General features: G+C 56.0%; 1 protein-coding gene across 8 annotated transcripts in view; it reads left to right on the top strand.

Annotated features, from left to right (window-relative positions):
- Positions 1-18,629, top strand: part of RGS3 (regulator of G protein signaling 3) — a 130,631-nt gene extending 112,002 nt beyond the window's left edge. For 6 of the 8 annotated variants that reach the window (XM_045196688.3, XM_024562169.3, XM_024562170.3 and 3 more), the window contains 6 exons: positions 3,289-4,266; positions 11,932-11,996; positions 15,675-15,776; positions 16,151-16,212; positions 16,773-16,939; positions 17,672-18,629. In XM_045196688.3, the coding sequence (XP_045052623.2) occupies positions 3,289-4,266; positions 11,932-11,996; positions 15,675-15,776; positions 16,151-16,212; positions 16,773-16,939; positions 17,672-17,857 (1,560 nt within the window). In that variant the 3' untranslated portion in view covers positions 17,858-18,629. Of the gene's footprint in view, positions 1-975; positions 1,091-3,288; positions 4,267-11,931; positions 11,997-14,458; positions 15,576-15,674; positions 15,777-16,150; positions 16,213-16,772; positions 16,940-17,671 lie in introns of those variants that run through there. The other 2 variants (XM_045196689.3, XM_024562176.4) reach the window with 2 other exon arrangements.
- Positions 18,630-24,068: the final 5,439 nt, after the last annotated feature.

Below are 24,068 nucleotides of genomic sequence, written 5' to 3'. Positions count from 1 at the left end.
CCTGTGTCATCTTTGCTTATAGGACAATCCCATGCCTGCCATCTATTTGGTGACATACTGTCATCTTTATCTCCACTCCTTTTCTAATTCCCTCCCCCCAGATTTCAGAGGTTTCCTGTATTTGTTCCAGAGGCTCCCTCCTCCCAAGGGAACCCCCACCCCAGGTCTCTCAAGATCACCAGGCTGACCAAAGCTGCCTGGGCAGCCCATCCAGGAGCACAGGACAGAGCCAGTGAGCTCCGGTCCTTGTCTGCCAGTATCTGCCTGTATGGGATGGGCCCAGGTTTGGCAGTGCTCAGCCTGCTCCCCCTCCTTCTAGACCCCTGAGGGTCCCAAACCCCCAGTTGTGTGCAAGGCTCTAAGGAAGCAGGGAGAGACCCTCTACCAGGAGACAGGGCTGCATCACCCTCCAATTTCTTAGGTAATTTTCATAGCCTCTGGGATCTCAGTTTCTTCATCCCTAAAATAAGCTTAGACTGAACATAGCCATTTCGTCAAGTGCTACTCCTGGGCCAGGCCCTGTGGGGACTCACTCTTGTGAGTCCACTGCGATGTCATGGCTCTGTGCCTCCCAGAGGTTGAGAGGCTTGGCTGGGGTTGCACAGCTGGAAAGTGATACCACAGGGTTCAAAACCAAAGTCTGCCTCTGGCATCTGAGCACCACACTCCCAGGTACTCAGAGAGCCCTTCAGTCCTTGGTGGTTTCTCAGCCGCCCGGGGCAGGGGACCTCTGGGGACAGCCGCACTTCCCTTCCCGGCTTTGTTTAGTTTGGCCTTGGTTTAGGGCAAGGTTGGCAGAGGCAGGCTGACTTGCATTTCTGGTTTTGGGTTGGTCGCTGCACTTTCCCGAGGTGTGGGCGGGCTCAGACTGGCAGGCACAGTCACCGCAGGGACAGGCCTGGGCCACCCCCCAGGAAAAGGGAAATGCGACCTGCTCCCCTCTCAAGGCCGTTCTGTGCCAGGCCCCAGGGTACCGGTTGCGGCTTCCTTCCATCCATCGGTCCTTCCAGGTTGGGGTGAGCAGACACAGATCATCAGGGAGCCGGCCTTGCCTCGAGCAGTTTGTTTTTCTCGTGGAGAAAGCTCCCTGGTGGGTGGGGCGATGGGTGGGGACCAGGGACGGGGGGGGGGGGGGGGGGGGGGGCGGGGGGGGGTGCTCTGGGTGCAGATGTGAAGTAGGCTTAGGCCTGAGGCTCTAACCCCAGGCTGGCCCTGATTGGTGCCTTTGGGCATGTCCCTAGGTCACTGTCCAGGCTGGGCTGTCACTCTTCCTGTCAGTCCAGCCGAAGGCTTCTCTGTCCCCTGGGAGCAGCCTAATGGGGCGAAGCACGGCTCTTCGTTTCCAGAAGACATTTCTGGATTGGGGACCGGGCATCACAGCCACCAACTTTGAATCGGGGTGTCTGACTGGGTTTGCATCTAGGGATCCCTGGGAAAGATGTGCTGCTGGTTGAGGTCTGCGAGCTCTAGATATGTCTTTAAAGTGACCGTGACATCCACCGTACTCCCATACACTTTCTACAGTATGTTCTCCTGGTGGTTACTTGGGCATGTTGGTTGTCCCATTGGACAGGTAGGGACCTTGAGGCCCTGAGGATCTGGTTACTGACCCTACCTGGCCCCGCCTTGTGAGTCTGGCTTGGCCCTGCCCTTCTCTGGGCCTCAGTGTCCCTCTCCATGCAGTGGGGAGTTGGGATTGCTGGTGTTTCAGAGCCCGAGGCTGTGAGGTCTGAGGGCTCCCAGGTACAGGCAGGATCCCCAGGACAGGGAGTCCATGGGGGTGAGTGGGCACCTGTCTTTGGCCATGCCTGGGAATCAGAACCTCCAGGTCACCCTGGAGTCCTCAGCCCCACTTTTGCAGCCGCTATCTCTGCTAGGGGTGGGGGCGCTTTCCCTTTCATGCTCCCAGGCCGTGGTTCTTATCCACACAGTGCTTTCACATCCCCTCTGGGGCTCCCAGAAGCCAGGGTGACCCCCGCCACACGTGTGCAGCCCCCAGCCGCTGTCCTGAGCCACGGTTGACCGCTTACTCCCAGATGTGAGCTCTGGCAGGGTCTTCACTGTCACAGATTCCCGAGGGCTGGAGGAGTTTCTCAGCTTCAGGTGCAGCCTGTCTGTCTCTGGGTGGCTGTGCAGCGGTGGGTAAATCACTGCTCCTTGGCTCAGCTTTCTCATCTGTCAAATGGATGTGAAGGGTCTCTGCAGCAAAGGTTCTGAACCTACATTTAGGTGTGTGCGCCTCTGAGATTCTTGGCCCCTGTGTGTGTGTATACACATATATTCTCGTGTATCTGTACCGTTTCTGCACAGGTGTGATGTCTGAGTTTTCCATCAGTTCTAGTTGGTACTGGTCTCTTCATGGACGTGAACTGGGCTCTCAATAGTTCCAGCAGCAGCATTCCAAGACCTTGACTGTGATGAGCCCAGCCTGAGACCTGCTTCCCTGCGTGGCTGTGGCACTGTGGACACTCCCACCCTTCTCTGAGCCCCGGTCTGCGTGCAGGACAGCTGCTTTGCAGACTTCATCAAGGGCACTCTCTTCCCCTTTGCAAATGAAATCTGTAGGAATTTGGCAAGAACCTCGGGGATTCTGAGGGTTGTGTGCAAGGCAGAAAAGGCTCTCTTTTCTGTGTGTGGAACTCCCAAGGTGCCTCCAAGCAGTTTAAAAGTCACTGGGTGGTCCTTCAGCAAGGTTCTACGTGTCTGCATCATCTGTTTAGTCCAGGTGTCGGCAATATATTGAAGTTCTCATTCCATTTCACTGAGTATCAAAAGCTACTTAAACATTGAGAGCAAGTTCTTATTGGAGTGACTCACTAGGCTTTTTAAAAAAACTTTGGTTCAGGTGAAAGATACCCTATGGCTCGGTCCAAGGTTCTCCCACTTAGAGATTGTTCTGGCTTGGAGCTGGCTTGGCTGCGGTCCATGAATGCAGAGACTGCCTGGCTTCTCCTTACTCACAGAGGGACCATGACACTTGCCTTGGGGGGCTGTTGGGAAGGTTGTTTGGGGGGTTTAATCTGGCATGGCCCCCGGCACACAAGAGGAGCCAGGAAACGGTTGCTACCCCTCCTTCTGCCCTCGATGACCAGCCATGTTTTTAAGGCCGGGGCCCCTTATACAGCTAAGCCAAAAGGGCTTTCCAGCTTCCATCTGTGCTTCGGCTTTCAGACTGTGGGGTGTGGGGTTCAGGCTGCTGCCTGGTTTTGTTGCGGCCTCTGAGTGCACAGTTCCCAGAATCTCGTAGCCTCCTCTTCTGAACTTTCTTGTTTCCTCTTTGCTTCCCAGATGTTTGAGTCGGAGGCAGATGAGAAGAGGGAGATGCCCTCGGAGGAAGGGAATGGGCCGGGTGCCGAGGACACCCCACCCAGCAAGGACCCGTCCCCCGGCCAGGAGCCTCCTCCAGGACAAAACCCTTCACCCAGTGAGGACTCCTCCTCTGGCCAGGAACCGTCTCCTGGCCAAGATTTGCTGTCCAGCAAAGACACCCCTTCCTGCAAGGAGCCCCCACTATGGCAGGAACCCTCACAGAGCAAGGACTCCTCACCGAGCCAGGAATCCCCTGAAGCCCCAACCCTCCCTCCCAGCCAGGACCTTCCTGCTAAGCAAGAAGCCCCTCCTGGCGAAGACCCTCTACTCAGCAAAGACCTCACTGCCATCCAGGACCCCCCTGCTCAGGACCTTCTGCCATGTCAAGGCCTGCCCTCCCACCAGGCCCCCTTGCCAGCTGAGGCCTTTGCTGAGGAGACCACGAGCTCTGGGGACCCACCAGCAGCCACCGGGGACCCGCCTGTGGCCTCCAGGCCAGCCTTCATCATTCCCGAGGTCCGGCTGGATAGCACCTACAGCCAGAAGGCAGGGGCGGAGGCGGGTAGCTCCGGTGAAGAAGAGAATACAGAAGAGGCCGAGGAGGGAGACGAGGGGGAGGACGGGGAGGAGGACGATGAGGAGGACACAAGCGATGACAACTACGGAGAGCACGGCGAGGCCAAGCGCAGCAGCATGATAGAGACCGGCCAGGGCGCCGAGGGCGGCCTGTCTCTGCGCGTGCAGAACTCGCTGCGGCGCCGCACCCACAGTGAGGGCAGCCTGCTGCAGGAGCCCCGCGGGCCCTGCTTCTCCTCCGACACCACCTTGAACTGCTCGGACGGAGAGGGCAGTGCGTCTCCCTGGGCCATACCTTCGCCCCGCACCCTCAAGAAGGAACTGGGCCGCAACGGAGGCTCCATGCACCACCTTTCCCTCTTTTTCACGGGACACAGGAAGGTAAGAAGGCCAAGGGTAACGGGGGTGGGGATACATGAGATGGAGGGGCAGCATTGCATCCAGGAGCTGCAGGGAAAGAGCAGTCAGTCACTTTGTTCCGCCTCTACCAGGGACCTCCTGCGAAGCTTTCCAATGAGTCTTTTCAATGAGCCTTGTACACACTTGCCAGAGAAGAAAATAAGGCCTGAGAGACCAGAAGGTACAACTGGGCTTAAACCCATGACTTGGTGACTCCAAATACCACGTTCTTGCAGCTCCGCCATACTGGGGATCCCCACAGCAAGTAGAGCAGATGCGGCCGAGCCCAGAACATTGTGTATCTGGATCTTAAAGACCCACGTTAGTAGCTAGAGAAATAGTTACAATTTCAACTTGGTCCCTGCCCAGCAAGACTAGAGATCCATTAGCCAACACAATGACAACACATATGTGCTTTGTGCTGGCATCATTCTAAGCCATTTACATCAACTCAATAATTCTCACAACAGCCCTACGAAGTAGATCCTGTTACTGCTCCCTGCAGATGAGGAAACTGAGGCACGCAGAGGTCATCTTACTTGCACCAGGGTTCTAACTGTCAGAACCAGAGTGAGAATCTGGCTCCGGGGTTGGTGCTCTTGAGCACCGTGCTATTTGCCTCCTGCAAATATTTATGAGTGGAGGAATAAGTGTGTGTTGATCGCTTGCTGTGCGCCCGGCTCTGTGCTCTGTGCCACAGCAGGAGCCCAGAAATGTGTGAGGCTGATCACAGCCTGGGAGGAATGAGCTGTCTGTGTAGGCCAGGAAGGTGGCCTACCAGTGAAATGATTGTGTCATGTCCTTGAAGCTCACTAGCCAGCTTGAGTCAGGGTTCTGTCTTTCCCTTACTGTGTGGCCTTGGGTGAGTCACTCAGCTCCTCTGAGCCTGAGTGTCCTCTGAAAGGCAGAGATTAATGGGCCTCCTGTCCCAGGGTGGCTGAGGATGAACCGGGAGGGTCTGGTGCCTGGTGACATTAGTGCAGGTGCGAGGCAAGTGCTGTGGAGGCGCTAACAGGCAGCGCAGTGCAGGGGGTTGTTATGACAACAGTTGGGCGCCCAGGCGGGTGGGGGCCGTCAGTGTATACAGGGGGCAGCTGGCCCTCAGAGACCCGGGAGTTCAGGGAGGAGAGATCCTGGGACCTCAGGTCACCAGGGGAGGCTTCTAGAGAAGTCTTTGCTCTCTCTTGTCTCGGTTTCCTTCAGCTTAGCTTTGAAGCTTGAACAAGTTTGGGACATACAGAAAGGCTGAGGCAGGTGTTCTGTGAAAGAGGACATGACCTGGACAAAAAGTGTCCGCAGAAGCCAGTCATTGGCCAGAGCGGGGGGACTCCTGAGTTGCAGGCATGATGGACATGCCCCCAAACCCATGGCCGACACAACTAGTAGATGCCAGCGTGCTTCCCCCCAGAGGCAGGCCATGGCCTCTGAAACCTTAGCTTTGAAGCCACCAGTATGAAAGCCAACTTGGCACTTGGGAGGACAGCTGCAGAAAGGTGGCTGGGCTTGAGAAGCGGGCTGGGACCCTGAAGAATAGGACCTTAAACTTTGGGTCCAGGAATTGGAACCAAATCCCAAAGGAACTGGGATTGGATCACGGTTTCCCCATCTGTCAACGTAGGTGGGTCTCAAACTTTAATGTGCTTCAGAATCACCAGGAGGAGGTGATTCCAGACTTCTGGGGTCAGAATGTCCCTGGGGAGCTGCTCAGACCCTGCATTTTAAACAGGCCACCCAGGGATTATGGAGTGCCGCACAGTTTGGGTGTCATAGCCTTAGGCCACTCCTGGTGCAGCTGCCACAGGGGAGTCCCAGCCTCTGTCCTACCGAGGTGAGGCCTCACCTGACTCAGGGGGGCCTGGATACTCTCCTCTGGAGGGTGGCTGAGGTCCAAGGGCCCGCCAGCTACCTCCTGATCCTGATCCCCCCACCAGACCCTTCCAAGCTCTTTCCTCCCCCCGTGTTCAAATACAAATACCTATAATGTAAATAAGTTCAAATACGTTCACACACATTCATGCATACACTTCTGGTTTCCCAAATTTGTTGACCTCAGCTCCTATTTGGGGGGCAGATACTTCTACCTGGGAGTCCAGCAGGCCTGGACAAGTTTTCTCCTGTCTCAGCTTCCTCCTTTCGGTGCCTGGGACTCTCACTGGCACCCTTTTTCCCCCCACCCTCTTTTGGCTGGCTGCTGCTTTTCTTGGGCCTGCAGAGCCCTGGAGGCTGCCCCCAGCCCCATGGTGGCTACTTTTCTCTGTGGCTTCTGCTTACCAAGTCTTGAGTCCTTAATCAGTATTCATATTCTGCTTCCTCTAGCCAGCCAGCTTTAGTGAGAAACCTACCCTTGTAGTACAGGTAGGGAAGTAAGGTCGAGGCTGGACAAGCACCCTGGTCTTGCTCCATCCCTCACTGGTAGTGGGTCTTGGGCAAGTCCCTGCGCCTCTCTGAGCCTCAGCTTCCTCATCAGTGAAATGGGTATGGTAATGATACCTCCTTTGTAGGGTTGCTGAGAAGATGAAGTAGCCCAACTCAGGTCAAGTGGTAAGGGCAGGGCCTGCCACTCAGCACCTGGTGGGTGCTCCATAAATGGGAACCATGTGGACGATGATGAGGGGGAGGAGGAGGAAGACAGCTGCAGCAAGAGGAGTAGCGGTTATCCTGACATCCACCAGGTGCCTCCAGCTCCCTTTTCTAGCTTCCACAACACTGCTTCTAGGTGGGCCCAGCTGCTCTCATCCAATGGTGGGGAGCCTGAGGCCGAGGGAGATGTTTTGCCCCAGACCCCCCAAGCGAGTGTGGCTGGGCACTGGCCTTACCTTGTCCAGTCTTCCCTGTCTGTGCCTCCCCCAGGCCCTGCATCCCTCGTGCTGGTGAGGGGCAGGGGGTGCAGGCTGGCTGGCGGCTGGGGAGGCAGTGCTTTCTCCGGGACTTCTGTCTTCCTGGCTTAGGCCTGGCTTTCCTGGGAGGGTCCGTGGATGCCGATGGGCTACTGTTTGCAGGCAGTACCAGGCTGGAGGTGAAGGGGCAAGGAGTGCAGTCTTCAGGCTATGGACTCAGGCAGACTTGAGTTCAAGTCCCAGCTCTGCTTCCTCCCACCTGGTCTTGAGACCTTGGCCAGGTGACATCTTTCTTTGAGCTTTCGTTTTCTCTTGTAAAATGGGAAGAACTGAGCCTGCATGGAGTCATCCAGGGGTTCGGGGAGGTTGTAGTAAGCGCCACGCTCAGTGTCCGGGGTGCTGATCCTGTGACGGCGTGAGGCCTAGGAGGGCCAGATGGAGCTGCTGCGGCCTTGGGCTGCTCACTGTGCTGCTGCGTGGCTGAACTGAGGCTGCCTGGGTCACAGGTTGTCTGTCACCGGGTGACAGTGCCTGTGTTGGCCCTCCCCTCACCTGTCATCTGCTCTCCTGTGCGCTGAGTGATTTCCCCTGGGAGTACCAGTGTCCAGACCAGACAAACCTGAGAGACGGTCTGCTTGGCCTTGGTCACCTTACAGAGGGGCCTCCTGAGGTCCAGAGGGGAGCAGAGTCCACCAGTTATCCTGCGAGTTCTTCCTGGGTCTGGCTCTTCGTGCTGAGTTGAGCTGTCTCACAGTGCCCTCTGCTGCCAGACCCTCATCCTGCTGCTGCTCCCGGGAGGCTGCACAGGACAGATTCACAGGCCTGTGCCTTCCTCTTCCTGGGAACCAGGGGAACCCAATAGCAACTGTAGGGAGCCTCCGGAAGCCGCTATCGAATCCCACCTGGGCCTGGCCTGGCTCTGCCCAGAGTCACAGGTCATTCTTTGACACTGAGGAGACAGAGGCTGGGGGGCCCCTCCCTGGCCATGTGTCCTTGTCCCCTCCTCCTGTGGGGGCCTGGCTGGTGCAGGGTTATCAGGGGAGGGTACCAGCCCCATGGCCCTGTCTTCCCACCTGGGCCGCATGTTGGAGGAAGGCCCTTAGGATACCTTCTAGCTCCAAGATATGATACCGCCTTCCAGCCTCCTATTGAAGAAAAGCCTAAAGAAAAGTTATTTCCTCTGTCTAAACAAATAAATGTAGAGTCTAGATCCACTGTGTCCACAAGGCCCCATGGGGCCTGCCAGGCCGGGCCGGTCAGAGAGCAGTGAGGCTGGCCACGCAGCCCAAAGTCAGGCCAGGACTGAAGGGGAAGCCAGTGACGCCCTCTCCCAGGAGAGCCCTCTGGCCTGGGTGGGCGCTGGACCGGCACCTGCGACTCTCTGCTACTTGCCAGCTCCGAGCGCCTGCATAAGTAGCTGAACTCTGGCGGGCCTCCACGTCCTCACCTGTAAACTGGGAGAAATAACAGCAAATGGCCCTTAGAACTGCCGTGAAGAGAAAATTAGGTAAAGGTTGTAATGGCGCTTTCGCTCGCTGCCCAGCATGAGCGCTCAACAATTGACAGCCAGAACCACAATGGCTCGTAGTGCCTGAGCACGTCCTCAGACAGGCGCTGTGCAGAGCTCTTCCTGTGTGTTAACTTACTTAATCCTCGTAAAGGCCCTGTGAGGTGTGTCTAGTAAATAAGGAAAGCAAGGTGCAGAGAAGGGATGCAACTGGGCTAAGATCTGTTAGCTAATAAATGATGGAGCTGGGATTCAAATCCAGGCTTTTAGAGTCTACACTCTTCACCACTGCTATGATTACAGTTCTAATTACAGTAAGAATTATAATTATTATTCCGAGAGGCAGTGAGCTCCCAGTCCCTGGAGGTGGCCCGGTGGGGCTGGCAGGCCCCAGGGATTCCTGCCTGGAGTGAAGGGAGCCACTTCTGGGCTCACCTCTGTGAGCCATTCGCCAGGGGTGGTCATGCAGCACATAGGCGGTGGGCAGCCGATGGGTGGGAGGGTCCATGCTGGGCCCTGGGCAGGCCTTGCTGTAGCTCCTACTGGGAGGAGCTTTGGGAGCCTCCCTGGTGCTGCAAATCAGAACCCTAACTTGCCATCTCAGTTTCTTCTCTTTGTGGCCCACAGCACCCCCCGTTTGTGCCTGGGTTTCCCTGGCTGCTTTGGGGGCCAGTTCCCCGGGGCAGAGCTGCCCAGCCACTATGTCAGGGTGATTGGCATGGGCTGGTCCCTGCCGAAGATGGCCCCCTCCCAGCAGTGGAAGGAAGAGCCCATTTCCCAGCAGTGCAGAGGCTGGGGGTGGCGGGCTGGTGGGAGCGGTCCGAGGCCCATTGTGTGGTGCTGATAAAGTACGGAAGCTGAGGTTAGAATGGGAGGAAGTGCAGCACCCGGGGCCCTTTCCCACGGGTGGGGGCTTTGGGCACTGCCTCGACAGGCCAGCATGACCACAGCCTGTATATTCAATAGGCAACAGCAGTCACGCTCACTGGGCAGTGAACACTGGCAGCCCCTGGTTAGTGGGCCCAGGCTTTTTCTCGGTGCACCTTCCAACATCCAGCATGTGGTCATCATCGTGCCTGATGTTAGAGCTAAAGAAGCTGAAGCCGAGAGTCCAGGAAACTTCTCCAGAGTCAGTGGAATTAGGATCTATACCCAGGTCTGGCTGCACACTGAGCTCTGGACTCTCACATCACAGACGGGCGTGTGCCTGTGTATGCACGTACACACACGTGTTTACAACCTTGGTGGGGCAGTGTTCTCAGGAAGGAGGCAGCATTTCCCCTGAGTCTTTCACTGAAAACATTCAAATGTGCTCTGTCCTTGCATTTGAGAAGCAGCATCCTCTGGCGGAGAAACACAAGGCTTGAATTCAGACAGACCTAGAATCCAGCCGTCAGTTAGACACTGGGTGTCCTAAGTCTAGTGACTTAACTTCTTTGAGCCTCTCTTTACTTTACTCCGAGGATGAATGAGATATTATCTGCATAATGCCCATTCTAAGATCTGGCCTATAGTACAAGCTCTGTAAATAATGCTCTACTTCACCCGTCCATCTGTCAGTCCATCAGTCCATCCATCCATCCACCCATCCATCCATCCATCCATCCATCCATCATCAGTCCATCCATCCATCCATCATCAGTCCATCCATCACAGGTGGGTGCTTCGCCAAGGCTAGCAGCTCCTCCTGCTGGATATCCCTGGATGACTTTCTCTTCCAGAATTAATATAGTATTTTAAAGTTTAGCCCATCTTCTTTATTTTACAAATGAGGAAACTGAGGCCCAGGGTAGGATTCAGGGGGAGTCAAAGCTGAGACCCACACCTGGTGGTCTTCTATCTTGTCTTGGAACATAGTGTCCACGCCCATCCCTCTCTGTGAGCTCCAGCTCCCCTGCTGTCTCAGAGCATTTCCTGGGCTTCTGCTCTGGGTGGTGCAGTCAGGACCCTGGTTCCCCTGGAGGACAGGCTAACACAGGCAAGGCAAGGGAGACAGAGGGAGCCCCAGGACAGACTGTGGGAGTCTGAGGATGTGGAGGAGTGGTGGATGTGGGGGAGCTGGACCCTGGGGAGAGCAGGAGAGGGCATCCCAGGAAGGGGGCACAGTCCAGGCAAAGGCAGGAGATGGGGTGGAGTGGGTGGAATTTGTGCGCTGAAGTGCAGCCTGAGGGATAGAATTGCAGGCCTGGAACCAAGCAGCAAGAGCCTCAAGATGCATCTTCCCCAGTCTGCTTTCCCTCTCTTCATTCATTCATTCATTCATTCATTCATTCTACACATACTTATTGGGTCCTAATGTGTACTAGGCCTGGTGAACATGACCCAGACAGAGGTGAAGACAGGCAGAGGCCTGCTTTTGGGAACTCAACAATCCAGTGGAGGAGACAGATTTGGAACAAGCCATTTTGGGTGTAGTAGAGACCTCAAAGAGGGTAAAGTGGGCACAACCTTGGTCTAGGGGTAAGGGGGGCCTCCCAGGTGAGAAGACATTGAGGCAGCTTTCCTGAGATCTGGGTCTTTCCCAAGGCTGGGTCTTAGGAGGAAAGGGAGGCGGGAGAGTCACAAGGCATCCCCCATGGAAGGAATAGTGTGTGCAAAAGCCCCCGGTGAGCGGACAAGGCAGGGAAAGACTTCTGTCTGGCTGGATGGCAGGTGGAGGAGGTAGCTGGTCCAGGAGTCAGGCTGCAGAGGTAACTGAAGGGGTGGTGACAGATGTTGAATGGGACTTTCTGCCCAGACCCTCACTGTAGACCCTGTATAGCCGGTTATGGAGCTTGGGTGTTATCCCAAGGGCACTAGGGAGCCATGGAGAGTACTAAGGCAGGAGGGGTGCTCTCAGGCCTGTGTCGTAATTCACATTACACGCTCTGACCAATCCCAGGTATCTTTCAGACCTCAGGATCCTGAGTTAGTCTTTATGATCTCGATTTCGAAATTAGGACGGCAAGTGGCCCGAGTCACACAGCAGAACCCCTGCTGAAGCGCTACTCTCTGGCCTGCCCTACTGCCTGCAGTGATGCCTCTGCATTAATGCTGTGTCTCTGACTTCTTCCCAGCAAGCCAGGTCCTAGACGTACCAGGAGGAGGCCCCTTTGGGTGGAGGCTCCCCCAAGCCAGCTGCACTCTATGGACAGGCCGTTTCTAGGAGTGAGGTCGCCCTCCCTCATCTGTTTTGTGAGGGGCGGGAGCTTTGGGAAGCATGGGGGGCTGTTTTACAGGAGCTGATGGACCCCTGCGCCTCTCTTTGCTCTGGCAGCAGCCCCCAGAAGCCCAGGCTACTACATATCTGTCTTTTCTCCACAGATGAGCGGGCCCGACACGGTTGGGGACAATGATGAAGGCTCCCAGAAGAGAAAGAGCAAAAACCTGTATGTTGGAAAGATCCATTGCCCTCACCCTTACATTCAGGGAGGCCTTCTGCACCCCTCTTCCTCCTCCAGGGGTACAGGTGGGGAGGCGGGGAGGTGCCCAGTCCTGCCCCAGACAGACAGCAGTGAACAGCAGGATCCTGGGACTTAGCAGTGGCCCCAGGGTGGGGTCACCGGGATTCTGAGCATCTGGCACTACCCTCAGCATCCATGTATAGCATGAGGTGAGGGCTGACTCAGTACCTGGAAGCCACAGTGAACCACACAGAGTCAACCAGCCAGGTTGCTGTGGCCCTGACCCAGCCTCTAAGATAAGTAGTGGCCTAGTGGCCTAGTGACCTCAACAAGTTCTTTGGCCCTCTGAGAAAGGACCGAACAGGCAGGCAGTTCATATGGTTCCCTTTTCTCCTCTTGGCTCTTGAATGTTAACAGTCCAAGACATTGCCAGGAGAGGGCGCTGCTGGCCCAGATAGTGTATCCCATATTCCCGGAGCCTTTTGGGTCAAGATCAGGGCCACTTACACTTTTGTTTTGGGATTTATTAGAAGTGCCTGTTAATAGGGTGTGTGGAGAATCTCCTTGGGTCTCCTTGTACCCTCAGGCCCGAGGCCCTGGAGCATGCAGAGAAGGACACATAATGGAACCTGGAGGGGGCCCCCCCACCCCCTCCAAGTCCTGCAGTGCCCACCACTATGCACAAATTGGGCTGGGGGAGGAGAACAGAGAGCAGGGATCCTTCCCAGATGCCTCCTGCAACCTTCTTCCCTTGCCTTGACCTTAGCTGGGGTCCACTGCCTAGAAACTCTCCCCCAGCTCCCCTGCCCTCTCCAGGTTCCTGGGGCAGCTGTATGGAGGCTTCTCTCTGCAGCCAGGAACAATCATACTTTCTAGGGAAGGCGAAATGCACAAACAAAAATAATCCTTTGCACCAGCCATCTGGCCCAGGCCAGAGCTGCTGCCAGCGTGGGTGGGCAGTGGGGGGCAGTCGGGGACTGGTGTCCAGGGTGCCACAGCTGCCCTGGCCCACTGGCTCTAGCCTCCTTTCAGAGTGGGCACTGCCTTTCGAATGCCTGAAGGTCACATTCGTAAAAGTTTAGTTGAGGACTCTAGAATCTGAGATAATAACACAAGTAACTAATATTTGTGTTAGACACTGTTCTATGTGTATTACACATATTGTCCAGTTCAGTTCTTTCCATTATTTTTATTTTACATTTTCTTTTTTCTGACTTACCTTATTTTACAAATAAACTGAGGTAGAAAGAAGTTACTTGTCTAAGGTCACATAGCAAGTAAGTGGTGGAGCTGGAACCCGAAAACTGGCATGCTGGCTCTAACACGCGCACACACACACACACACACACACACACACACACACACTTACACTTTTTCTTCAGAGCCTGTTACTATTTTTTTTAATCCTCATCTGAGGATAAATTTATTGATTTGAGAGAGAGAGAGGGAGAGAGAAACATCCATCAATCAGTCTGCATGTGCCCCGACGGGATGGAACACACAACCTAGTTATGTGCCTTGACCAGGGATTGAACCTGCAACCTTTTGGTGTACAGGATGATGCTCCAACCAACTAAGCCACCCGGCCAGGGCCCGAGCCTGTCCCTTGCAAGCCGGTATAAAGCACCTTGAAGGAGACCCGCAGCACCCCTGCTAAGTAGCCTTTGAGCCCAGAGGCCACTCTCCATCTTCTCACGGCTCTGATCGGAGGAAAGTGCTCCTTTAGTTTCTTCTTATGGGTCCCTGTTCTGTCTCCTGACCTCTGCCATCCTTTCTTGAGATGTCCATGTGCCAACCAGGGACTTCCAGGCACCTCTCCAGTATGCCCTGCAGCTGTTGGTCTGCCCAGCAATGCACCTGGAAGAAAAGGCTTGGCTGGGCCAGTCACTGAGAAACACTGTGGGCTCTGAGCCAGCGAGGAGCCCCTGAAGGTTGGGCCTCAGACAAGCCCCTTCCCTCCCGGGGCTTCTGTGTGCTTACCTGGGCAGGGGCTGGCAGCAGGGCTCTCAGAGCACAGTGCTCAAGAAGCTGTGCGCTCTCACTCCCAGCCACCCCAGGGCTCTCTGAGGGCCTGGTCCTCACCCAGAGGGCTGCCAATCCCTGGACTCCTTGGCTTGGAACCTTCTAGAGCAGGGTCCCCAACCCTGGACAGCTGCCCTAGACCCTCAGGAGGCATGTGGGCCTCAGCTCCTAAGCCTGAGCAGGTTTGCCGCAAGCACTGTGTAAAGCTCTGTGTGCATTTCCTCTTTGCCTTGAACCAACCCCAGCAGACGGTAAGTCCATTCATCGTACCTCTTTAACAGGGGACAAAACCTGACATTCAGAGAGATTAGGTAACTTGACAAAGGGCACATAGTCAGTAACTGCTAGAGCTGGGATTTGAACCCCGGGCTATCCGACTTCAGATTCTCTCTCATAACCTCCACTTGGTACTACTCCCCTCGATTACAGAGGGTGTCCCATAGGTCATAGTGTCATTTGAAGCTTGAATAACTTCAGAAGTATAAATGCTACGAACTTAAAAAACACATTTGAAAGTTGAATTATTTAAACTTCTTTTATACTTATTTAACTTTGTGATTTAGATCATGCACTTCAACCTTCTGGTTTCCATCAGCATTTTTCATCTTTAATCAGAAGAACAGAGACCAGAAATTAAAACAAAAACTTTATGATTGAAAAAATCATAAAACTGAATGTCTTAAAAATTAAATAATTAAACTTTCAAAAGGTGATCTTGGAAGTTTATAAGACTTGCACTTCTGAAGTTATTTAAGCTTCAAATGGTTCTAAGACATTGGTGCACTCTGCCTGTTCAGGGAAGGGAGTCTCCAAAGCCAGAGCCTAAGGCTGTGGGCAGGCAGGCCGGAGTATTTCTCTGGAGGTGCCCAGGGTAGGGGGTCTCCAAGAGGGGGCAGGGCTGGCCCGTGAGCAGGAGCATGGGACATTTAACCCCTTTCCTGCCAGCAGCTTTACCCAATGCTGAAATCTGCAGGGGGGTGGGGAGTGGCAAAGCTAAAAATAGTTCTTGGCTAAAAATAGCCAGTCCTGCCACCCTGGCTTGTGGAGTCTCCCCTCCCTCCCTTTTTCCCTCCCAGCAATTTGCTGACTTGTTTTCTCCTCCTTCCCCTGGTGCTGCCATGGTAACGGGGGAGGCCAGTGGCAAATAACTGGGTCTGGCTTCCTGCCTGGGCGGGCCCTGGAGGCCTCCCCTTGCAGACACATGCCCCTTTCACGGGGCTCCCTCTCAGGGTTGGCCAGGAGGGATTTTTTTTTCTGTTCCCCGTCCTGGTCCCTCCCATTTCCTGGCTCCTCCTGTCTGAGTCCCAGCCCAGCTTATGCCTGGGAGTCCAGTTGTCCGGCTGGGATCCCTGCAAGCACGCTGGGCTGCGTCCTGCCCCATAGCTGCCTGCCTGCTGCCCAGGACAGAGGGTGGGGAGCGGGAGCCCAGGAGTGCTCCCTGCAAACCTTCCCGGGTTCCAAGGTGGGGGGCCCTACGGAGATGCTCCGAGGCATGTACCTCACGCGCAACGGGAACCTACAGAGACGGCACACAATGAAGGAGTAGGTGCCCCTCGCTCCAGCCCACGGCCTCCCCACCCTGAATCGGCAGGAGTTGACTGTGCCAGGCTGACTGACCCCCTTCTCTGCTTCTCCTTCCAGAGCCAAGGACATGAAGAACAAGCTGGGCATCTTCAGGCGGCGGAATGAGTCCCCCGGGGCCCAGCCAGCGGGCAAGGCAGACAAAGTGATGAAGTCATTCAAGTAGGTGCTCCCTGGGACCCCTCAGGCACTCACTGGTTCCTGGGGAGCAGGGTGGTGTTGGGGTTAAGGGGAAAGGGATGTTGCTGGCAGATCCAGTTCTGGGTTGGATGGAGACTCTGACAGAGGGGGCCTGGTATCTGCAAGCAGCAGCCCTCAGGGGGAGCAGCTGTCCAGGGAGGATGGCCAGGCAGGGGGCGAGGTAGGGGCTAGAAGCGATGCTGGCCCCAAGAAAGGGGGTAGGTCCCTCCTGAGCTCCCCAGTCAGATTGGCCACTGCCTGGGCCAAAGGCAGCGGACAGAGGCTGCCTGGACCCAGCTACCCCACTTCTCGGAACCTTGCAGTGCGCTCACCGTGGCCCTGCCCTCTCCCCTTAGGCCCACCTCGGAGGAAGCCCTCAAGTGGGGCGAGTCCTTGGAGAAGCTGCTGCTTCATAAATGTGAGTGGGGGGTCAGGGATCTCCTCCCTGTCCCTGTGTTCTCTCCCTCCCTCTCACTTTCTTGGGCCCCGTGAGGTGCCCCTGGTGTTGGCAGAGGCTGAGCCCAGGCTGAGGCCCTTGGTCTCGCCTTGGAGCCAGCTTCTGCCATCCCCTCCCTATCCATGGGAGCTGGTGCTGCCAGCCAGAGGCCACTGGGACCCTTGTGCTCAGACCCGTATTCCCAGAATCACAGTAAACCTTTCCGTGTACTGGGTCAAGTGTGCCTGTCCTCTCCGGGCAGGAAACCCTCTATCCTCACTGGGTTTCAGGGGACTGGCTGATCACCCCCATTTTACAGATGAGGAAACTGAGGCACGAATGGGGCAGACCTGGCCAAAGCCCACAAAGAGGCAATGGCAGGGGTGGGACCACCCCCCAGGGCTGCTGGCTCTCGGGAGCAGGCGCTCTTACTAAGCTCCTAGCATCTGCCCCTAACAGCCCCGAGGAGGGGAATCTGGGGGTCCTGTGGGTAGGAGGGGCTGGACCTGCCTCTCACCCAAGGTCTGGCCTTCCCCTCACAGATGGGTTAGCAGTGTTCCAGGCCTTCCTTCGCACTGAGTTCAGTGAGGAGAACCTGGAATTCTGGCTGGCGTGCGAGGACTTTAAGAAGGTCAAATCACAGTCCAAGATGGCAGCCAAGGCCAAGAAGATCTTCGCCGAGTACATCGCAATCCAGGCGTGCAAGGAGGTAGGGCCTTCAGCTGGCCCCAGCCCTGTCCCGATGCCCCACGGCCACTTAGTGGTTGGGAGTACCTGGACGCCTCAAGGAGGAGATCGGGGCTGGGAGAGGGCAGAGTGATTCTTAGGGACCCTGCGCCCTGGGTGGAGAGGAAGCCTGCTGGGGCCGCAGGAAGAACTGAGTTCCACTCATAACAAAAATGGCCTCTATGGAGATGCTAAACCCTTTATGAACGGGCTCTTGTACTTAACCTCATGACAACCTGTAAAGTAGGTTGTAGTATCCTTGTTAAAACGTGGGACAGTTTTGGAGAGCCGGATCACGCACGTAGCTGACATCTGTCGAGTGTGTGCAGGCCCTGGGTACAAAGCTCAGGGAAGATCTACTGATCCCCGTGCCTTCAATATGGAGGACCGTGCTTAATTTGCACGGCTGTCTGAAGAACGTGCCGGCACTCCTGATCTGTAGGGCAGACAGCTGAGACTCGGAGCACTTCAGTGACTTGCTCAGAGCCGCACACCTTGGTGTGGCACGGGCAGCCTGACCCTAGAGGTGGTGTTTCAGGCCCCACAGTAAGTGGCCAAGCTAGGACTTGAGTCTGCTGACCCACGGGCCCCCACTCTGAACCTTAAGATGTGCAGCAGAGGGACTTGAAGGTGAGACGCTAGATAGGTCCCACCCCTGGTCGCTGGGGTCAGCTCCCTACAGGCAGCCCTGACCATGCCACCTCTGCCCCCAAAGGTAAACCTGGACTCATACACTCGGGAGCACACCAAGGACAACCTGCAGAGCGTCACGCGGGGCTGCTTCGACCTGGCGCAGAAGCGCATCTTCGGGCTCATGGAAAAGGACTCATACCCACGCTTCCTCCGCTCTGACCTCTACCTGGACCTCATTAACCAGAAGAAGATGAGTCCCCCGCTTTAGGGGCCGCCAGGGCAGAGCTCAGTGTTCACACCAGGAGGGCTGGGCCCCCTCCCACCTCTCCCTCTCCCCTGTGACAGAGGAGGCAACCAAGCCCCAGAGGCCGCGTCTCCGGACAGACGGACATTTGGACGAGAGGCTTGGACCGAGAGAGGCCCAGGCCACTGGAGAAGAGAAGGACTGGCCCCACTGGGTCCCCAATGCCCCGGTACGAGGGGGCCCAAGGGCTCCAGCAGGTCAGGGGCCCTGGCTGAGCCAGATCTGGAGCTGCTGCTCCTTGCTGCGGAGACCTCGCATTGACCAAGTTCCTTAAAGAACTGGCTGATGGGGCAGGGGCATGGCTGGGGCTCTGGGGCTCTCCCGGGGGCCACTGGGGCTCGTGGCACAGACCCCAACTCAAGTTTTATTTATTTAAACAGTAGTAGGATGCTTGGCACGTCTTCCTGTAATAGGAAACCTTTGCCTCATCAGTTTTCCTAATTTACAAGTGCAATATTTTAACCAACGCCTTGTGAAAAACCACCTTGCAGAAAAGGCGGGCATCATCTTCCAGTTTCAGGGGATTTGCTGGTCCCAGGCACCAGTGGCAGGCAGCTGGGCCTTCTGGACTGATGAGGCCTGGAGGGGCAGGTCATACAGTCTGGTCTCGCCCAGAACTCCGGCACCCTCGAGTGAGGAGGTCCCTTAGGGGCCCTGGGAAAGCATGACACCCTCAGACCACACAGCAACCAAGTTCTGGAGCAAATAAAGGGCCTGTGTTATTTCTTGGTTTTGACGCTTTCTGTGTGTTCCTGGTTTTGAGGCTTCCTAGGGTGACTGGGGTTGGAAGGGTTGGTCGCTGAGCTGTTGGTCCAGTTTCTCCTCTTCTCTAGCCATCACCTGCCTCCCACCCAGGAGCCATAGACATGATACACTGGCTAGAGATGCTCCCTGACCACCTCTGCCTCTGTGACAAATGCTCTGCCATGCTTGTTCTGTTTGTCATCTCATCTTCTCCACGAGCCTGGGAGGTGGGGGTTATCCCCAGTTTACAGATGAGAGTGAAGCACAGGCAGGTAAGGTGACTTGTCCAAGGTCACACAGGGGGCAAGTGGCAGAGACAAGAGTTCAGCCTAAGCCCACCACCTGCAAAGTGCTGGCTGTCTTGCTCTCTACCAGCTACAGGATGGAGTCCGACCCTGGCCACCAACTGGCTGTGTGACCTTCAGCAAGTTCCTTCACCTCTCTGCCCTGCCGCACCCTGAGATTCTGGTTGGTGGCGGTGGATGGGGCCAGGATCTTTGGCAGAGCAGCAGCTGCAGACCAGCAGGCTCACAGGGGCTTTTAGGACAGGAAGAGCTGGGGAGGTGACAGGGAGAAGGGTTCACAGAGAATCTGTCTATGCCTAACAGGAGATGCAAATTCAGCAGAGGCCTTGACCAAGGCCACAGTTCAGGGGAGGCCCTGGACCGCTCTCCTGGAGGGGTAGAAGAGAGCCTGCAGCCCAGGCCAAGCTGATGCCCAAGCCTCCCCAATGCCCACACGTCCCACCTGCCAGGGTCTTGGGGCAGCACCCAAGGCACGGGTGGTCTGGGGGTGGTGACTGGCTCAGCTGAGCTGACTTAAAGCTGGATGGAATTGGTTGGTGGAGGAGGGGCTGGATCCCTCTCCTTGGATCCTGTTCCCTGCTTGGTGTCCTAGATTCAGGTTGGCCCACCGGGGACTGGGAGATGCAAAGGACATGGGGCTGTGCAGCCACTCTCCTCCCTGCTTTTCCTTGCTGGTTGCCCCCATGGGCCCCCATAAGGAAAGCATCAGAAATGGTGGTCTCTGGAGGCCTAACCTGGGGCCAGGCATACAGTAGGTGCTCAATACATGTTGCAGCCTTTGCCAGAATGTGAACTCTTCCAGGAATGGGGCTGGGTCTTCCAGGCACCGGACCTGACCATTGAGCCCTGCTTGGCTGTGTGATGGTGGAGGGCTTTCCTGTCTTGAAGCTGCCAGTGCCCCGATGAGGCAGGAAGGAAGTGGGGGGCAGAGATGTGCTCCTCATTGAAAGCAAGGGCATCTGCAGCTTGGAGGAGACACAGCCCACAAGGAGACTCCCCTTTCTTTATTCCAGGGATTTAGCCCACTCCAGGCCCTCCACCTTCCCACCCCAAGTTGCCATGGAAACCAGCGTCCAGGAGAACAAAGTCAGGCAGATGGAATTCCCATTTTGGAAGGCCCCACTGCCTGGTTTCCATTACTCACACCCAGGTCCCCTGGCCTCAGAGGGGCTTTGACTACACCAAGCTGCTGGAGAGCAGGGTGGAGAGGCGCCTGGATCCTCCTGCCCCGGGCTCCTGGGGGGCCTTGGGCTCGGTTTGGCCCTTACCCCTTCAGCCTCAGTCCCCTCACCTGTCAGTGTCATTGGGACTGATCCCTATGTGAGGTCTGTCAATCTCTGGCTGGTCAGTGTGGGATCAGAGCTGTGAGGTCCGCGTGTCCAGCCCCCTTCCCATCCCACAGGTGGGAGGACTGAAGTGGAGGGAGGGAGGCAGCACCCAGTGAGGTCAGGGGCCTGGCACCTGGCTCCATCGCTGACTACGAGCTGCAAATCTTAGAACCTGTCTCATGACCTGTCTTGCCTCAGTTTTCTTATCTGTAAGTTGTGGGCATTGGCGCCTACGCCAGAGTTGTGGTTACTGAGCAAGGTCATTCCTGCCACAACTTTAGCCAGTATCAGGCACAGGGTCCTTCAGAACAAGCGGCTGTTAGCGACATCATTATTCAGGGTCAGAGCGGGTGGCTAAGCTCCTTCTCCACTTGCCCAGCCCTGGCTCTGCCCTTACTAGAGTGGATAGGGAGCCTTGAGTCTCAGGCCCCAGGTCCCTGCTCTTCCAGGAACAGTTTTGCTGGTGGACAAAGCCAGCTTGTTCCAGGGACTAAGAACAGCCTGTCCCCATGCCTCTGCCCCGTCTTGGCCTAGCTGGGCACAGTTGGGGTCAGCTGGCAAATAGGGTGTGAAGGGTAGGAAGGGGAGAGGGCACAGCATGTTGGTCGGAAGCCAGTGGGCAGAGATTCAGCACTGGCCTGCCCGTGCCAACCTCGCTGACTCCCTGCAGGCGAGTCAAACCCCTCACGCTCTCAGCCTCTTGGTCTGGCTTGGGGCAGGTAGGGCCTTCCAGACCCTCCATCTGGTTCAAACTGCTGCCTGGTGCTTAGGTCCCTTCTTGGGTCAGTGCTTTCCTCCCTCCTATAACAGGGGGCTCATTATCTCCAGAAACAGCCTGGGCGGAGGGGAACCTGAGAGCCTCTAGAGAGTTCTAAAGTTCTTTCCCTGGGGTGAGGGTGAGGCAATGGTGGCAGATTTTACTCCTCTCTGTCCCCCTCACCCTCACCAGATTCCCTCCACCCCACCCCGTCCCTTTGCTTACTCTCCCCTTTCTGGGTCCCTCCCACTGACATCCTACCCCCGCAAGCCTCTCCAGTTCGCCTCTCCTCCCAAGCCTGCCCCAGGCCCTCCCCTGTGTCTTCCTTAGAGCTCTCGGGCCTTCAACCAACAGCGCTGGGCCTCAGAGGAGTGCTCCCTGCTATTGTTTGCTTACAGTCGGAAACATCTGGGAAACATCTGGCTTTGCCTGTCCTCTCCCTGGCTGTGCAGGCGGGAGGGAAAGGGTTATGCTGGGCCCCCTGCCACTGAGGACCCCCTTTGGGGGGGTCGGAGGAGGTAGTGGGGGGATGAGAAAGAGCTGTGGGGCTGAACTGAGCCTGCTCCGCCTGGATGGGGGCGAGGGCCTGGCTGGGAGAGGGTCAGTAACAGGGTCAGATACAAAATAATGGCAGCTGCGGTCACACCCCCCAAGGGCCCTTCGTGCCTTATCTCCATCAGGTCTCACAACAGGTCTGAAGAAGTTCTGAGTATTGTGTTCCTTTCACAAATGAGGAAGTTACAGTTCAGCGAAAGTGGACAAGTGTGTCGTGACTGAGCTGGGACTGGGATCCCAATCCCTACCTTCCCGGCAGAGTCACCTCCAGCCAGTCTGAGATTCAGAGGCTTGGATGGAGGCTCTTACCACGGGTTCTCCTTGGCTTGAGGGCAGAGCTTCTCTATGCAAGGCCCAGGAATGGCAGGTGCTGAGGGGCGCAGGGATACCTGGTCCTGAGTCGAGTCTCGGTTCTCAGTACAGCCGCATGCTAAGTTTCCTCTCCTCCCTGAGCCTCAGTCGTCTCGTCTATGAAATGGGAATAATAATCCACCTCATGGGACTCATATGGACTCAGGGAGATAATAAATATGTGTAAACCCTCTACACAGGGCCGGCTACAGAGGGAGTGCCCCCACGTAGGGGTGGAGGAGGGAGGCCTGGGCTGTGACTGAGCAATCGGAGAGGGAAGGTCAGGCTCAGCCCCAACCGGCTGTGCAGGAGGGAGTTGCCTCCCCATCTGCCTGATGGCCAGTGACTCAATGGCAAGGGCAGGGCCCCAAGAGGGTGGCTCCACCTGGGCTCAGCAGGGTCCTACCTGCCAGTCCCAGGAGCTACTGAACAGCACCTACCCTGTCAGGCAGCTGGCCTGCCCCTAGACCTGTCCCAAACCCTCCTGTGACCTTGCATGAGGCCTCTCCCCCTTCCTGTTGGTTTCTTCTGGGAAACAAAGAGCATCAAACTTTCCCCCCTGTCTCAGGACCTCCTGAAGGGGCAGATGGCGCTTTGTGTGGTGTGAGGGGCTGGGACCCAGGCCAAGTGTAAGTGTGTGCGCGTGTGGTGTGTGACCATGAGTCGTTAGGACTCTAAAAACGGAGTTTAGCCACTTCCCCAGAGGACTGACTTGGAGGGAGCTGTCCATTTACTGCTTGCCCCCAGCCTCCGTGGTTCGCCCCCCTTGGGACACTGCCCTCCACGTCCTCTCGCCAGCTGGGCTGAGGAAGGATCTGCTGGTTATTTACACACTCCTGCCCTTGAGGTCAAGTCCTCAACCCCTCCTGCCTCTGCCACACACCCTGCAACACTGAGCCCAGGCCAGAGTAGCCCCTGGGTTGGGGAAGGGCTCGGTTTATACCCTGGGAAAAATATAAAAACATGAAGAGGGTGGAAAAGGCAAAGGTGACTGTCCCTGGACTGGGGAGGAAGGGGGTCTGGTTCTGCTGCCAATTTGTGGCAAGTCCCTCCCCTCATTGGGCCTCACTCTCCCATCTGAAAGGTGGCTGGGAAGATATTTGAGGTTCTTCTCTCTGGGAGCCAGCTGACAGTGATGCCTCAGGCTGCCTTTGCTTCTCCCGCCTGGCTGGATTCCGGGCGTCTCTCTGCTGCCAAACAGAGGAGGATGTGACTAGGAGCATGGGCTTTGGAGGCTGAGAGACCTGGGTTTGAGTCCAGGCTCAGGTGTTCATTACTGTGTAGCCTTGGGCAAGTCACTTAACCTCTCTGAGCCACTGTGCCCTCATTTATAAAGAGGATGTAATAGCAGCTCCCACTAATAGTGCTGTTGTGAAGAATAAAGACAGGCTGTAGCTCTGGTCTGCCTTCCATTCCTTGAATGCACGGCGCTTCCTTCCATCTCAGGACCTTTGTGTGTGTGCTTCTCTTCACCAGAACATTCCTTCTCCCTTCCCTTAGTTACTAACGATAATGATGATGAGAACAATCGCTAACCTCTAACAAGCACTTAGTATTTATCAGGCACTGTGCTGTGTCCTTGACTGACATTTCTTTATCGTCAGCCCACAGCAGCCCCACGAGTGAAGAGCTAGTATTATGAACTGCTACAGTGTTGCGTGCTGAGGACAGACTCTGGAGTCGGACTGCTTGGGGCAACTCCCAGCTCTTCCACTTGGCTGTGTGACTCCCAGCAAGTTGCTTCACTTTCTGGGCCTCAGTTTACCCATCTGCACATGGGGATAGAAATAGTACCTGTACCATAAGGTAGCTATAATGAGAATGAAAAGAGCTAATCCCTGTATAGTTCTTGGAACAATGCCTGGCATATTGTGAATGTTATGTAAGTGTCGTGTTAACTAAACCTCTGTTTCTCAGACAAGAAAACTGAGGCGCAGAGAGCTCGGGCCTTGCCCAAGGTTACACAGGGACAAGAAGGAGATGAGATTTGAACCTAGACTGGCTGGCTTCAGAACCCATGCTCTTGGGAGCTAGGCTATACCCCCTGCCCCTTCTCTCCAGAGCTCACTTCCTCCAGGAAGCCTTCCCTGATAGCCCCTACAGGAGAAGGGTCCCTGCTATCTGCTCATAAAGTG

Source organism: Desmodus rotundus, chromosome 1 (assembly GCF_022682495.2).
Source record: "Desmodus rotundus isolate HL8 chromosome 1, HLdesRot8A.1, whole genome shotgun sequence".
Taxonomy (NCBI): domain Eukaryota; kingdom Metazoa; phylum Chordata; class Mammalia; order Chiroptera; family Phyllostomidae; genus Desmodus; species Desmodus rotundus.
Note: the sequence above shows the minus strand (reverse complement) of the source record. Positions and strands in the feature narration are given on the sequence as shown.